A 16,980-nucleotide genomic window follows, 5' to 3' on the forward strand; every position below is an offset into this window, starting at 1 on the left:
AGATAACTGTCTATATATTAATAACGTACGTACGTGTGTCATGATTTCCAGATTACAAATGATTTGATTGGGATATCTTATTTATTAAAAAGGAGGAGAGGTGATAAGACTACGAGCATTAAATTAATATATAGATACGCTAATTTAATGTTCGTAGTAATGTTACCACCTTATGTCCTCCTTTTTAATGAATAGGATCTCCCGATTACCAAAGACACAATGTAAATTTTTTTTTTTTTTTTTACATTGTGATCGGGATAAAATAAAAATTGTCGCTTTTTAGCCATACGTGAAACTAAAATACACCTTCTTGGTCTTCTGTCTGGGATCCTAGAGTAGTATCTGTTCTGTTTAAAGATGGTATGATGATATTGTGGAGTTTCTTTCATGTTGGGCGTCCATACAGTGGAAATATGTCCCAAACTCCTATAATGATATTGGAAATAAACTATAATAACCAGATATATTCGGACACTACATTAACCAGATTACTTTGCTGTTTTAACAAAAGGGCTAGCCCTTTTGGTCAAGATCGGAGTGTAGTGTCTGTTCTTCAGATGCTGCACTTCCATTTCTTGTTCTCTTTCGGTGGAGAATCAGTCTTTCACGGCTGAGACAATTTGTAATTTTAGTACCTTTTCTCCACGTTAAAAAACGACCCTAGTGTCTAACTCTGTCCCGTGGGGAGGCATAGTAAATAGCTACAATAATATTGCGGAATCGCCATTCACGCTGAACGTCCACAGAATGCCCAGCAGCAATACATTACATATGAAAAATGTTGTGAAATTTAGTATATATTAGTTCGTTTGTTGTTTTTTAAACTTTGTTTTGCAAATGGATTTAAAATAGTTTTTTTTTTTTTTTTTTTTTTTTTTTTTTTTTTTTTCAAATAAGACCAAAAAAAATGGCGAAATCTCGACATAACTAATCAACAATTCAATTACATTATAAAAAAAACATTTTCGAAATTTTATAACAAAGATTTTAAGCCTGGATGCAACAATGAAGTGGGATAATTCGCTCAAAATCTCCCCGCAAAGCAAAACAGACAATTTATTTATTTTTTTTTCCCCCAACAAAGTCTGTAAACAATAATTGAACTGCAAAATTTATTGTTTTTAATTTCTTGCTTATTTGTATTGTTTTATGTTGCCAGTGTTAGCATCTGCTTTTTATAGAATGTGTCCGTAATGCAGAGCTTCACAATTTACAAGTTCACAAGTTTGTGGAAAATGTGGCGGGAAAATGAATGCGTAAATTCTTTGTAGGGAAAAATCAGGAGATTCTTTTGTTTTTTAGGAAAATAATTGAAATAGTCAAGATGATTTTATTTCATCATTGAAACCTTAAGTTAAGCAACATTGAGCCTGGTCCATACTTAATGGGTAATCAATTGGGAATACCAGGTGCTGTATCTGCTCTCTGTTTATCTTAGCATTTTCTCCTGACATCCTAGACTTTTTCTTGCCATTGGAATCAGACAGTCCTGACTTAGGAGAGATGTACTTGAGACTGTGTAATCTTTGCTTCACAATTATGCATGCAGCTGCCTTTACAGAGGGTATCCATTGTCTCTTGAGACATGTTGGTAATATTCTCGATGTATGACGAAACAAAGTAGTCAAGCGGGTTTAGGTCAAGGGAGGGGGTGGGTGCAGTGAGAGAAGGGTACAAAGTCATAGCACTCCTTCTAAAGGCAATTCTGGGTCTCTTTGGACTTGTGGGCCGGCGTCGAGTCCTGCTACCATACCTAAGGTCTGCTAACAGCCACCTGATTGCACCAAGAGATCACCTCATTCTTCAGCATATCCGGGTACACTTTAGTGTTGACTTTCAAGTAGACTTCAAAGATGTGAGGTGGCATGATATGGCCCTCACTTGAAACCACACCAAAGACCATAACCATGGGTCATCCGATGCGTTGAGCTGTGCCCTCAAGCATTGAACCATCTGGATTTCCATTTTGAGGGTGCTGACATTGACCCTGTTGTCATAATTTTGATCAGTAGAGAGCATGAGTTTTACAGTGGCACATCTCCAATCTTGTTCATTGAACATTGTGTCACTTTCAGACATGATAGAAAGCTCCTATTGCTGTTGGGATTTGTACACAACTTGCCAACTAGTAAATGGTCTGCAACAAAAAAGGAAAATCAGCTCTCATCAAACTGAAATGGAATTATGTGGTCTTTTCTAGGGTAACAATTTTATCATTCCACCCTGTAAAATCTATGTGTAAAAAGAAAAAAAAATTTAAATAATTTTATCATAGGCAAAATTTCATTAGCATGGAGGAGTGGGGGGTAAAAAAAAAACAAACAAAAAATGTTATAAAGGCTGTCCCAATCTTTTCTAGTTGGTAGACCACTCAACAAAGTGGGTTTATTATCTGTTTATTTACAGATGTCACATACATTGAAAGTCACCTAATGTCAACTCGAATGTATCCCTTTTGTTTTGATTATTGTGGGGTCCTCGAAACCTAATTGATCCAAATTTAGTCATTTTTTTTTTTTTTCTTTTTTTTCATTTTATGCTGCACTATTACATTTTTATTTCAATAAAAATACAACAAAGATAATAAAAAAAAATCTATATAAAATCATTAAAGTTCCATTGATTTGAATACAAACACTTTTCATTAAATATGGCTGTCCTACTTGCATGCCTTGTGTGCTTTTTCTATTGCATGAAATGTTAAAAAAAAAATTTATTATTTTTGTGGCTTGTAATTAGTTTGTTTGTTTTTTTTTTTGTAGCTTGTAATTAGTTTTGAAGAACTACAAAAAAACAATTTTTTTTTTTTAAGAAATTCTAAACAACGTTCTGGCAAAAAGAATTTTATTTTAATAGTAAAATAAACATCAGTTTTTTTGTTTTGTTTACTATACAGATTTTTTTAATTAAACAGTTTTAACCCTCATTACTTGGTTTGAATAAAAATTATTAAATATATATATATATATATTTCCCCCATTCTGTTTCTGTGCCTCAACCTAAACATAGATTCCATGAACAAAGCTTCTTTCTTAGAACTGCACACCTGTGGAACTCTCTTCTATTTGCTTGCTTTCCAGCTGACTATAATATGGTCGTCTCCAAGTCTAACGTAAACAAGTTCTCCTATTTACCAAATTTCTACTACTAACAGTTACTACAATATTGTCCCAGTGACCATCGTTCACTCATTAACCCTTATCTTTGAGTGGCTTCTGGGCATTGATAAGTGGTAACTCCCATGAAAAATAAAAATATATATATGTGTATATATATATATAAAATCTTCTTGTATTATCATGGCATGTTCATGTCGTAGATGAAATCATGGTTAGTGTTCTCCATAGGATTCAGTCCACTGTTGGTCTGATTCCTCTGAAGACATCACAAGATTTTGAACTTGGCAGAATACATGGCGTGGGTTGCTATTACCTTCCCCAGTGCAGCGGCATCTGACATGCCTGTCCTTAGATCATCTGCATAGCTTATCAACAATCAACAATTCTAGGGTATTAAGAGTTACGTTATTCAGCTGCATAGCTGCAGCTGAATAACGTGACTCTCGATACCCTAGAATTGTTGATCTGCTAGAGATTCATCCTCCTCCATGGTCATATAACGTCTCTTAGCTGCATGTCTAAACTAAGACTAGGGGTGCATCTCTCCAAGTGAATTAATGCGCCTCCGGATACCAACCTGGAAATTTGTCAGCGTGGTAATGGCCAGGCTCATCATTGCTTAACTTCGATGATTTGGTAGGAACCAGTGTGTCAACATGATTGTGCCATATATATATATATATATATATATATATATATATGAGCAAACAGTTAATAAAATATGTTAAAAAACACTTTGAAATGAGTTAAAAACATATTTAATCTGAAAAGGAAACACTAGATAAATGGATAGTCCTTAATCCGCGGAGTTTCGAAGAAATACTCTCCTTCTCATCAGAGGGTAGGAATTAGCAAAATGCGGGATCGGATTTTGCATGCAGAAGTATTTGATGAAACGACAAGTAAGTCAAAGATCTTACTTGAAAACAAAATAAGTTAAGCAGAGGGAATATGGTGAAGAAAAAGGTGATTACACATGAATGGATAGTCTGGTGGAAAATAAAAAAATCCAGTGACGGTAAAATCCAAATGTAAAACTTCAAGAAAGTTAAAAGAATTTCCATTTGTACAAGTAAAATCCAAAGACATCCCATAATTGGAAGAAGATGGTCCATAATAATCCAAAGGCAGAAATCCATGCAATAATTCACAAACATGTGTACAAGGAAAAAAAAAATAATATTAATAAAAGAAAAATAAGATGTGCTTTTCACTCTACTTCCGAGACATAACTATAAATAAAAAAGATCTAGGAAGAAAAAGGAGATAGAGAGAAAAAAAAAAAATTATGAAGTTAAATATAAAATAAAGGGAAACAAAAGTCAAAACGACCCAGGCAGGAAAAATTAAAGGCGCGAACATATATATAAGGCAAAATAATATAGGTCAACTGAAATGTACAGGTTATCACTTAAAAAAATGTCAGCAAGAGTTATTAAACGACACTAAAAGAAAAATAAATAAATAATATATATATATATTTATTCTGTGGATTGAAATTTTAATATTTTGTCTTAATTGTTCAAAAAACTCATAAAAAGTTTACAATTGAAAAACAGATGAGAGAAATAGACAGACGGAGCAGAGAGGTGCAAGACAGATGAAAACAGGATAGAAAATATTTCAACAATTCTTTTAAAAACTATTTAACAGTTAAGGAGGTATTTAGATCTCTCCCACTGCAAGAACTCAGACACCGAGGTTGAAAAGTGAGATTGAGAAGTTATTGCCCCCGAGGAGGGTGAACTCTGACCTGCAAAAAAAAGTGCCTGGGCAACCCCTGTTGACATACTCCAGTAAGAGTGCATCAGACGATTAGCAATAAACTAACCCCATCTCAAAGGGAGAAAGCAAAGCCTGGGAGGTTGGACCTCCCAGAACTACACAGAACTAGGAATGGTTTAATCTCTGCTGATATTAAAGGTTGAGGATAAGGAGAAAAAGAACTGTTTTTTTTTTGTTGTTTTTTTTTTTGTTTTTTTAGATTATAATTAAGGTTGCAGGGTTAGAATGTATAAGCTTAGACTTCTAGAATTTGAAAATATTTGACTCTGACTCTTTTTTGAAATCTTCCAATATTTAGATTAAAACATTTGATTCCATCTGCCTCTACAATACAACTTTGGGTATAATTTTAGCTAAACTTTGTTAAACAGTTAACGGTCAGACAGGTACCTAATAAGGTTGAGTTCCTTTGAAATTTTGTATGGAACTTTGATATAAGGTGCAACAAACTAAGTATTATGTTATCCCTCTGATGTACAGTTAGTGATGAATAGTGATAAGTATTTAATGTTGAAATGAGCACAAATTAAACCATAGTCAACCATCAATTTGGCATAAAGCACTCATGCTAAGTCAAAGGGCTTATAACTTTTTCCCATTTATAATTGGCTAAAAAGTTTAGTCTCAATAATTTTGCAAATTCAGTTTTGTGTTTACAGAAAAAATAAATGCAATACATCATAATAGAATTTGTTTTTTGAAACGCTCTCATTCGGCTTTGGTTTTGCTTTATTTTTATTTTTTTTTTATTTTTTGGTTTTGCTTTGTCTCTTGAGTGTTTTATTATTGTTGTTGTTGTTTTTTTTCTCTAGAATTTAACTTAATAAAAAACAAATATACAGAAAATATGGATAAATCTTTATGGTGTACATACCTGTCACAGAACAAACATGCCATATTCCAAAAACCATGTAAATTGATCAAGTCATCTTTTTTTTTTTTTCCAAGAAAATCAGATTTTATGATTTTTAGCAGTTAATAATTTTTCGCAGCCATTGTTTATAAATAAGTGGAAGACAATAGAATTCCAACTACTGAGATCAAAATCAGACTTGTATTGAATACAAGTTACTTGTAAGATCGTTAATAATTGTAAAATAATTATATTTTATACAAAAGAAATACTTGATCAATTCATGATTTTTGGAATATGACATTTTCGTTCTGTGATGAGTACGTACATTATGAAGATTTTTTTTGTAATTGTTTTTAATTAAGTGTAATTCGAAATAAGCACTTTTTTAACCAGTTTTATTCAGTTTTAAGCAGAACTATTTATGGTAGTTTTTTTTCCTAAAACTCGCGCTACTCTGTAAAATACGTACCCCACTCCATGTCTAGGTAACGTTTCTAGCCAGATGCTCATTTTCAACTGTGTTGTCCTTCTTATCCAATGACATATTTCGTTTTATACTTCCAGTGACAGAGGTTCTTCTATTTGCAGGGAGGAAGACCCCGAAGATTCAGTTCCCCATGGACACATCACTTCATTGGTACGTAGATGTGTTGAAGTTTTCAAACTAATTCAGCAGTAACTGTTTTTGTTTTTTTTTGTCTCTTATTTAAAATGCATTTCTTAGATTTCTGCAAAAATGACTTAACCTCTTCTTTTTTTTTCCCCCTTGTTTTCATTTTTTTCTTCCATTAAAAATTACATAATAAATTGAAAGAATGTTTTTTGATCGAGAAGCGCCACCTGGCGACAGTTTAGTGAAATGCGCCAAGAAGAGACGGCCGCCGTCCTCATGCTGCACAAGTGCCTTTTGTTGTTTCGTGAACACAAAAAGTGTTAAAACTAATTTTTTGGTACTTCACGGGGAACGTGGACCCTGCATAAAGTGTTTTTATTGAATGATTGCTCCCTGAAAACGTTTTCTTTCCCTTTCTTCGTATATATCTCAGACTTTATTTTTAATCGTGCGTGTATTTATTTTGTTCTAAAAATTTTTTTTTTTTTTTTTTTTTTTTTTTTTGGGTAAATTTGATTCATACTTTTATTTCGTGCTTGTTTTTATTTTATTTTATTTTTTTATTATTTTCTCCACTAAATATTATTTTTTATTAAATTATTTTTTTTTCATACATATTCAAATTTCCTCCTTTTTTTGGCCTCAAATAGTACCTTCAAAAAGTTTTTGTGATTAAATAAACCAAAGAAAACCTTTTGCACATGCGCTTTGAGGGAGCAATCATTAAATAAAAACACTGTTCCCTATGAAGTACCAAATTTTCTAAATAAAATATTTGTTTGATTATTTGATAATGCAATATATGGTTTCGTTTTTTGTGTCTTCCATTCGGTTTTGTTACATAATCAATCATATCCACTTTCGATAGCTTGAATTTTTTTTTTTTCCCCCAGCAGTGATCTTGGACATTACCTAAAAACATACAAATTTATTTTCTTTTGAAGGCGGTGGGGGGCGTTTTTTAAAACCGTAAACAAGTAAAAATATTTTTTTTAAATATTATGGGATGTGTATTCTCTTTTAAAGACCATATCTTCTTCGAAAACAGTCATAAAATGTGATTTTCAATCAATATTTAATCAATAAGGGACCCGTTTTCCTACCTAGCAAAAAGGGACGAGTTTTCCAGGGACAAGTTTTCCAAAATTCATATAGGTATATAATTCCCCAAAACCGTTTTCTTTTTGATCCCCTTAATGTACAGCCTTAAGGGCAAATGCCACATAGACCACTTCACAATTCAGGTCATTACCTTTCCAACAAGCCATTATTCATTAAATTCTGATCAATAGTCACTGAGATTGGAACTTATAATATTGCCAAAAAAGGTGATACACACATACACACACACACACACACACATATATATATATATATATATATATATATATATATATATATATATTCCCCAAAACCTCTGGCCTTGATGGAGGGGAGGCTAAAATTTACTGCTATGGTTTTAAATAATCTGAAATAACAAGTTGGGCTTTCCAAGGCCAGAATCCTGTAGATGAGGAGTCAGCTGATGGTCTACTTGTATTGCATGTTTGGTATTCTGGTCAGCTACTTTGTCCAGCACTTCTCACCCTTAAACTGAAACTTCTAAATAAAATAAAATGGCAGTTCAATCAAAAATTGATTAAACTAGGCTTAAACTCAAAACCAATTTGCCTCCTCCCTTGAGACTTGAATTCACAAATATCTATAGGCTTAACCACTTTAATATGCCTGGTTATCTCCCACTTTGCCGTAAGGACTCGGACATATGGACGGACTTGGAGTCTATATTCAAAACACCCTCCCCTTAATCAAAACTAGAATCAGACGACCAGGCTTTCATGTGCTTTAGACTTAACATGCAAAATAACATTAATTACTTGTATTTTCTCTACCGCTCTCCCTCGATAGCATAGATACAGCACTCTCCCTCTATATTAATTCACAAGTACATGAATTTGGTGACTTGAATGTCCACCGCAGTAATTGGCTTGGATTCTCTACTTACACAGATGCAGCTGGTAACAACACATAGCTTTTCTATATCTTATTCCCTGTCACAGATAGTTACGTTTCCGACATGTTTCCCAGATCAGCAAGATCAACACGCTTCACTTCTAGATCTATTTCTGACCACAGTTCCCAATGATTGTGTGACAAATGCGTATAGCCCACTCGGGAATGCTTATAACACTGTGATAATGGTAGAAATCGCCCTTAATTCTCGACCCAAAACTGAAGAGCCATTGCTTAAAACAACAAGGTATTATAAGAAGGCTGACTGGGAAACTATCAGGGATCTCATCAGAGATGCCTCATGAGTGTTGCTCGTAGAGTCTAGGGTTAATCCGCAAATCATCTATAAATATAAAAGCGAAAATGTATGTATGTATGTGTGTTCGCTTTTTCTGTATGTCTACAAAAGGTTTTTTTCAGAGAAGCGGTCAGTCGGTTCACAACTTTTTAAAACTTTTTATATCGCATATAAATCATAATATCTCACAGTTAACAACGAAGCTCGCCAGTCTATATAATTTGCTCGATTTCGGGAAGATAAATATTCAACATTTGTCGCTCGTCGCATGTGGGTTAGTCTTTTTCCTATATAACATCTTGGGAAAATAAAAATCCCGCAGTCAAACTTGACCTCATTAACTCATTGAAACGGGCACCTGCCAAATCCAAATAATTAAATAAATTCAAACGTGTTCCCGTTAACATCTCGCGGTGGGGCAATGGTTAACGTTGGACGTTTTTTTTTTTTTGTTTTTTTTTTTCACTTTAATTTACAACTTTGCCTCAAGGGTTCAGGTCCAATCCTCATACTTACTTTTCCACACACACCTTCAAACACCCGGGCAACGCCGGGTACTCCTCGCTAGTATATTATAAAAACTAGAAGAGTCAAAAAAAAAAAAAGGTTAAATGAAAAAAAAAGTTTTATTGAAAAAAAAAAAAAAATTAAACAAAACCGAAAAAGGCAACAAGGTAAAAGGGAGACAACTATTTCTCAGATTAATTCCCTTAGATTAATATTTCGTATTTTGATTTATGGTTTTAGATAAATACTGCTTTAGTCAAACATAATTCAAAGAAATCAATTTATATTTACCAGATATAGGTTTGCGAAGGCTGGTCTTTCTATATTTATAAGGTGTCAGCTTTTCTTGTGAGTTTAACGACTCTTAAGTCGGAGTCTTGAATAGTCATCTCTTAAGGGAAGACTTGATTCCAAATATTTCTCATATGCTATATCTACCCCTCTTTGGTTTCATACATAAAGTAAATTTCACAGTGTATAAGGATGTTTTGATACTGGAGATATTCATAATCGTACCCTATTTCCAAAAGAGAGGAGATATAACATGAGAAATATTTGGAATCAATCCCCTTGCTGTTATTTGAAACCATAGCAGCAAGTTTTAGTCTCCCCTCCATCAAAGCGAGAGGTTTGGGAGAAATATAATTTGTGTGTTACATAATATCAGAAAAACATTGGTACTAAATGTCAGTTTCAAATCCAAAATAAAAGGACCTATATCAGACTCTCATCAGCCTCAGTTTATGTCTGTATGAAAATTCGAAACTGATGACACCAATGTTATTCTGACCTTCTATAGCCCCCATATAAATAATATTTCACTCTTAGTTTTGAATTTTCCTTAATAATTGAGCACTCGGCTGTGGCTCTCTCCTATTAACCTCGCATATAAAAAAAAGGGCAACTTACACACACATACACACACATATATATATATATATATATATATATATATATATATATATATATATATATATACTAATAAATATTAGCCTCTTTAAGAAAAAAATTAAGCCCTCTTGGGAATTAAGAATACCTGGTCAACTTTAACACAAGGGCAATATTCCGCCTTTTTTTTGTCATTGAATACTCTCTTACTGTTTATGCCGGGTGATTTGGCATTAAATTTCCATCGCTTCTCGTGTTAAATTCTGAGCTTGGAGTTTGAATACCTGCTAACAAAGTTGAGGGTGACTTTGTGACTGGGTTCGAATCCCCGAACTGGCAGTAATTATCATCTCCTACACTGAAGAGAACATAAGTTTGAAATACATGCGTCTGTAGTTTTAAAGATAATTATTTATTTTTAAAAATATTACCGTTACATTCTTGACATTAAACGTTATTTTCTACAAATTCTGTTTTTAATCTATTTTTAAAACTATGAAAAATAATTCTTGCGGTCCTAATAATATCTTTAATTCTTTTCGTCTAGTATTAGTATTAATTATGAATTTTCGTCTAGTATTAGTATTAATTATGAATTTTCGTCTAGTATTAGTATTAATTATGAATTTTCGTCTAGTATTAGTATTAATTATGAATTAAGAATCAAAAAGCACCGACGTCAACAAAAATAAAATTAGCACGTAACCATGTTTTAATTTTACTCACAGACAAGACAGAACGTTATTATTTACATTTTGACACAGAAAGAGCACACCTAAACACTTGTGTGTATATATATATATATATATATATATATATATATATATATATATATATATACAGGTCAAAGAGAAACAACTCCAAATCACTCAAACCACCTGTGCAAATGAAAAAGAAACACATCCAAGCGAACCAATCCTTCACACAATCCAAGGGAGACAACTTCAACAGATCGTTAATAGGGGGTCCATAATTCTTCAACCTTTAAATTTCCAGTACACTTGTTAACTCTCTCCTATTGGCCTGTTCGCTCTTGATTGTCTACTTTCCCTGGTGCTACCAGATCAGACTGGAAATTATGGCTTCTTGACCTTAAATGAACCAAACATTGATGTTATTGTTTTCTTCCTGTCGCTTTGTAAAATTCAATCATGTTTTGCAAAGCTAAAATCAAAAACAATCGTCTTAAAACCAATCAAACTAAAAACCGTAAATATTTGAAGATATTAAGAATTCGGTACTCATGCATAATTTGACGCGGATTCTCGGGAATTTCTGTCAAACATGGATCGGGCGAGACCGGCAATCATCGGTTTAAGTTGAGCGTTGTAATAGACGCAGACTAATTTAAAAACAAACAAACAAACCGGAAAAAATGCAAATAATCAAAAATAATAAAAATCTACTTTTAAAGGACTGAAAATATTTTCATTTATTTTATTTTATTTATTTATTTGTTTCGTTTTGTTTTTTTTATCTTTTTTTTTTTTTTGCAAAATATTTATCAACAAAAAGGTTTTTTTTCCTTTTTTTTTCTTCAAGAAAAGATGAAAGTTTTATTTTTTTTACCGTAAATTGTTACGTGTAAGTACAATTTTTCAAGACTTTTTGTTCAGTCAAGTTATTTAGGGGGTGGGGATCCACAGAAATTTTTTATATATATTTTAAAGAAAATATGTAAAAATATGTTTACGAAAAGCGTGAATTGTTAGATGAAAGTACAGGAAAAAAAAATTTTTTTCTTCTTTTTTGAAAGAAACTTAATATTTCTTTATTTTTTATGGCTGTTCATTGCCAGTGGAAGAACTTTCTCAAGATAAGGATATTTCCTTAGGAATCTTTTACTTCAGTTGACTGTTGAACAACCATCGACGGCAAGGAGGGAGATGGGGGTAAAGGGAAATTGAAGGCAGCTCCCCAGTAATCGGGTAGCTTTCGGAAATGTGATTTATGATGGTAACAAAAGGATCGTTTCCAATTGTCTCTACATCAGTTCAAGTAAATATGTACTCGGACGCTCCCGGTTGGTCCTGCATTCTTGCTTGTTTCGCTGTTTTGCTTCCTTCCACCATCTTCTAGACGTGGTTCATTGTTGCCTTCATCGCGAGATTTACAAAATGCATACTTATGATTCACTGTTAGGTGTTTGGAATCCTTCTCTTCCTACTTTGTTATAGGCCCTTCCAACAGTCAAATATACAACTGAAGTCCCTGGCAAAATATATTTATTTATTATTGGAAGGAGGGTTTCGGCGTTGCAATTTGGTATGGTCACCAAAAAAAAAAATATATAAAAAAATAAACGTCCTTGTCGATGATGTAAATAAAAAGTTTATTTAGCGTTTCAACGTTTTAGCAACGCTCAGCTGAAACCGATGATTGCCGGTTTCGCCCGATCCATGCTTGATGGGAATTCCCGAGAATCTAAGTACAAATTATGCGAGTTGGGTTGATTTTTTTTTTTTTTTTTTTTTTTAATTTTATTTCATAGAAATGTACTTTGTGACTGGCAGTGTTCTTAGGTTTGGTATTGGGTTATCTCCAATAAGCATCAATAATCGAAAAAAATTCGATGAAAGAAGGAAGAAGCGATTTTTACTAAAGTCAGCACCTTTTACAGCCTAACATCACAAGTGCATTTGAGAAGGTTATTACCACACAAGAAGAAAGGCCCAGTATATAAAATCAACAATGTGATTTTTATGACAGGGGCGCATTCAAAATGAATGTTTCTGTTTAAAGCACAATTGAACCATGATACTTGACTGTTACATTTTAAACTTTAATTCAAGCTATTATACTAGCAATACACATGAAAAAATTTAAATGGTTTAAAATATTTCAATATTGGTATCTATAGAAAGAGCTTGATAAGCTAAAAAAGAATCTTTTTAAATTTTTAAAATCCAATTAAAATCAAGGAAATTATGTTTGGATATTTTCCCCTCTTTAAGACCATATGTATTTTGTCACATTTTTTGCACTACTTTTTCAGTAAAAATGCTATATCTTTGTTAAAACACAAGACTAAGCAATGAAATTTGCCATATAAGTGTATTTTTGTGCAAGGAATCTAAATATGCTACTGAAAATCTCCAGAAATGAATGGTTTCCAAATAATCTGCAGTAAATGCACATAAATATGCTGCAACTGCTTAAAAATGCCATGTATTCATTAAAAGAAAAGAAGTTAGAGAACTCAGTTTAGTTGTAATGCATTTTATGTGCCAAAAACTGAAATCGAAATCTAGGATTGGTTAAAAATGAATATATTGCAATATTTCTTTGGTATTATTGTAGATTAATACCTTCTGTTACCCCTCCCCATCTGACCACCTCTCCAAAATATGTGATTCTACCTTTATAGACAATTGCATGTGAACAACTTGAAAAACTTTAATAAAAGATAAACAAAAATTATTTTAGAATTTAATGTAAAATAATTTCTCATTTTGAATCATTCAAGCATTTTAGGGCAGTTACCCCCCCCCCTTTTTTTCTTATGATAGATAAATCCTGGGTGTTTTTTTTTTGTTTGTTTTCTAAAAGGTGATTATGTGTGGTTTTAAGACGATCTTTGTGCAATTATGAGAAGGTAGGAAGGTTGCCACTCTGACTTTGGGTTAATGATAGGGCTAAGGAAAATTATGTGTGAACATCCTGAAGACTTGATAGAAACAAAACAAAAACAATTTTAGAATTTAGAGTGGGGGTTGGTTTCACATAAATGTAAAATAATTCACCATTTCAAGACGATCCTAGCGTTTTAGGACAGTTGACCAATTTATTTGGGGGGGTGGATTAATCATGTGCACTTTTCTTTAAACGTTTTTTATGCTTTTTTTATGTTTATATGAGCTCACAGAGGAAGTTTATTTAGTGGGGAGCTCTGCCACTTGTACTTAGCGTTATTGTTAAGGCTAAAGGTTTTAGGAGGAGGCTTGCCACTCATACCTAGGATTTTTTTTAAGAGGGTGTTTGATACCCATTGTGAAACTTTACAAGAATTATGACAAACAGACAAAATAAATGTTATTTAAAAAAGTAACATCCCTCTAACAGAAAACATGATGCTTGGAAAAATATCAAGTATTTAAATTCTATTTAAATATAAAAAAAGAAACAAGTTTTTGCTAAAACTGGCAAATTAAAAATTTTGAATTAATGTTATTTTGATTTTTAATTACATTTCATGTCTTGTCTGACCGTTATTTTTTAACTGAGCACCTCCTACAAATATTTAAATATTGATTTTTATTTTATTTTATTTTTTTTTAATAATCGGGTAGATTAGTTTCCATTCAATAATAATTCACTGAAAACATTTTTTAAGGGACGAAAATTAGAAGTGTGTGTACCATTCGTACACATGAACCAGAACAATGATAATTCACATTTTCGTTTGTTAAAATATTTTAAAATTTACTACTACACAATTTTTAAAAATATTTGTATGGTTGATAACAAAATAGCTCTAACTAAACATGTAAGATGTCTTTTTTTATAACCAGATTTTCAATTAAAAAAAAATCGATTTGGAATAAAAATAAACAACAAAAACAAATGTCTGTTTACGCCATGTTATCGCTGCTGCTGTTACTATCACTAATACTACAGAAGAACAAACAAACACAGGAATACAAATTTATGTATATTAGTGATGGGACGATTCCAATATCTTTTCCGATTCTTATAAATCTCTAATTATTTAACTATAGTTAGATTATTTCCCCGATTTTCGTAAAAACACATGTTAAATATGTAGATATTTTTCTAAACGTCAAAATAAACTTGTGGAGAGTGGTCTATCGATTTTAGCTTTACTGGTATTTTAAAATCAATAAATATTTATTAGTTCATCATTCAAAATAAAAATAAAAAAAGACAATTAAAAGAATCGTTTTGGCATCGGAAAGTAGGCACAATTTTTCCGATTCCGATACCCCCAAATTTTCTGATTTTTTTCAATTCTCACTTCTGATTCCAATTAATCGTCCCAACACTAATATATAAATATATATAGCTAGATAGAGATATATAGATATAGCTAAATAGAGATATATAGATATAGCTAAATAGAGATATATAGATATAGCTAAATAGAGATATATAGATATAGAAAGAGATATAGAGATAGATAGATAGATAGATAGAGATAGAGGTAGAGGTAGATATATAGATAGAGGTAGATATAGAGATAGATAGAGATAGATGTAGAGATAGAGATAGATGTATAGGTAGAGATAAGTATATAGATAGAGAGATAGAGATAGATATGTAGAGATAGGTATATGGATATATAGATATATTTGTTTGTTTGTATCTATAAATGTGTAAAAAAAAAAAAAAAATTAAAGGCAATAATTTAGTATATACTCAAGGGCAGCTAATTGAAAATCTTGAAAGTGAAAATTATGCGTGGTCACTTTAGAATAAAATTGTAATACACGAACATTGGAATGAATCTAATTTCCATGAGCATGACAAATAGTTGATCGTTTAAAGGGAGAAACATTGTTTAATGTGATATTGGCTATTTAATTTTTTTTTTTTTTTTTTTTTGCTGCATTTCTTTTTTTTTTCTTTTTTCTTTTTTTTTTAAGATGAGTGATAATTTGGATTATTCAGATTACTGTTATCTTAAGTGCTATCTTCACATTTTGGTTGATATAGCCTCTGGCCTTCTTCGGTTGTAACTTGTTGAACTCTGGAATCTGCACAGAATTTCTCAGTGCGGTTAATATTCAAAATACAATTGCAAATTACCTAAGACTCTGATCGTTGGAGACTGCATGAGAGCATGCTACCCCTGCGGATTGAATAAAGAGTTCTGTTAGAAATTCTGTGCAGATTCCAGAGTTTGACACGATACCCCTGAAGATGCTAAGGGGTTACATCAACTGAAACCTGCAGATATAAACTTAAGATGAGAACAATAGTCCAAATAATGCATATTTATTAGTGATGGGGTGATTCTAATATTTTCTGATTCAGATACAATTACTGATTCCAATTCTTTGTAAATCTTTAAACATTTCACACTATAGAATTGCTATTTTTTCCCTGATTACTATAAAACCACATCTTAAACATGAAAAATACACTTGTGGGAGATGATCTATAAATTTTAGTTTTTCTAGCAATTTAAAATCATTAAATATTTTATTATTACTGCCAGCAGTATGAGATTTAACTTTAAAACAAAATCAAATGAAAAATGACAAACAAATCGTTTTTGACACTGGAAAATAGACACATTTTTCCGATTCCAATACTTCTGATATTTTTTTTTTTCTGGTTTTCGATTCCGATTAATCGTCCCTGTACTGGTATTTATTTTTATTACTTGATTTATTTGTTCAAAAATGCAGCAGTTTTCTCCACTTTTGGTGGAAGTGGTAAAAGTGCAAGAAGCGCAAGACAATAGAGATGGATGAACGTGAAAAAAGTATATTTGGATGACAAAACTATTTGCATTGTTCAGAAGTTTTGTCACCCTTGGTGATATGATCGGCGCACACAGGAAGGTGTTGAATCTAGTGTTATTGCAAGAATTAGCAGTAGATGGAGCAAGTTCAACCAACCTCTGCCATTACTAACCAGCACAGGGTTCACACAGGCTTGAAAAGTCTTGGAATTTTTACTTTTGTCTTAAAAAGGCCTTATTTCTATTATTACCTTGAAAAATCCTTTGAAAATATGGAAAATGTTCTGAAGAGGCCTTGAAAATCGTGTCCAGTAAAAATTTGTCGAAATATTCAAAATAATCTAAATATATAAATTCCTGTTTGTTTTTTTTTTACAATTTGATTAATACACACAAAAGGTCCATTACTTTAATGTTTCCTTCATTTCTACATATAGTATGCTTCTTTCGAAATATACGATTAAGAAATCACCT

At 32.1% G+C, this 16,980-nt stretch overlaps 1 protein-coding gene across 2 annotated transcripts in view; it reads left to right on the plus strand.

Moving 5' to 3' along the window:
• LOC145256307 (N-alpha-acetyltransferase 10-like) overlaps positions 1 to 16,980 on the plus strand; it is a 60,110-nt gene that overhangs the window by 24,379 nt on the left and 18,751 nt on the right. The window contains exon 4 of one of the 2 annotated variants that reach the window (XM_080115036.1): positions 6,325 to 6,397. In XM_080115036.1, coding sequence (XP_079971162.1) covers positions 6,325 to 6,397 — 73 coding nt within the window. The remainder of the gene's footprint in view (positions 1 to 6,324; positions 6,398 to 16,980) is intronic. The other variant, XM_080115037.1, reaches the window with a different exon arrangement.

The sequence above is a fragment of the Euprymna scolopes genome, chromosome 32 (assembly GCF_053919585.1).
Source record: "Euprymna scolopes isolate OS-2025 chromosome 32, ASM5391958v1, whole genome shotgun sequence".
Lineage (NCBI taxonomy): Eukaryota > Metazoa > Mollusca > Cephalopoda > Sepiida > Sepiolidae > Euprymna > Euprymna scolopes.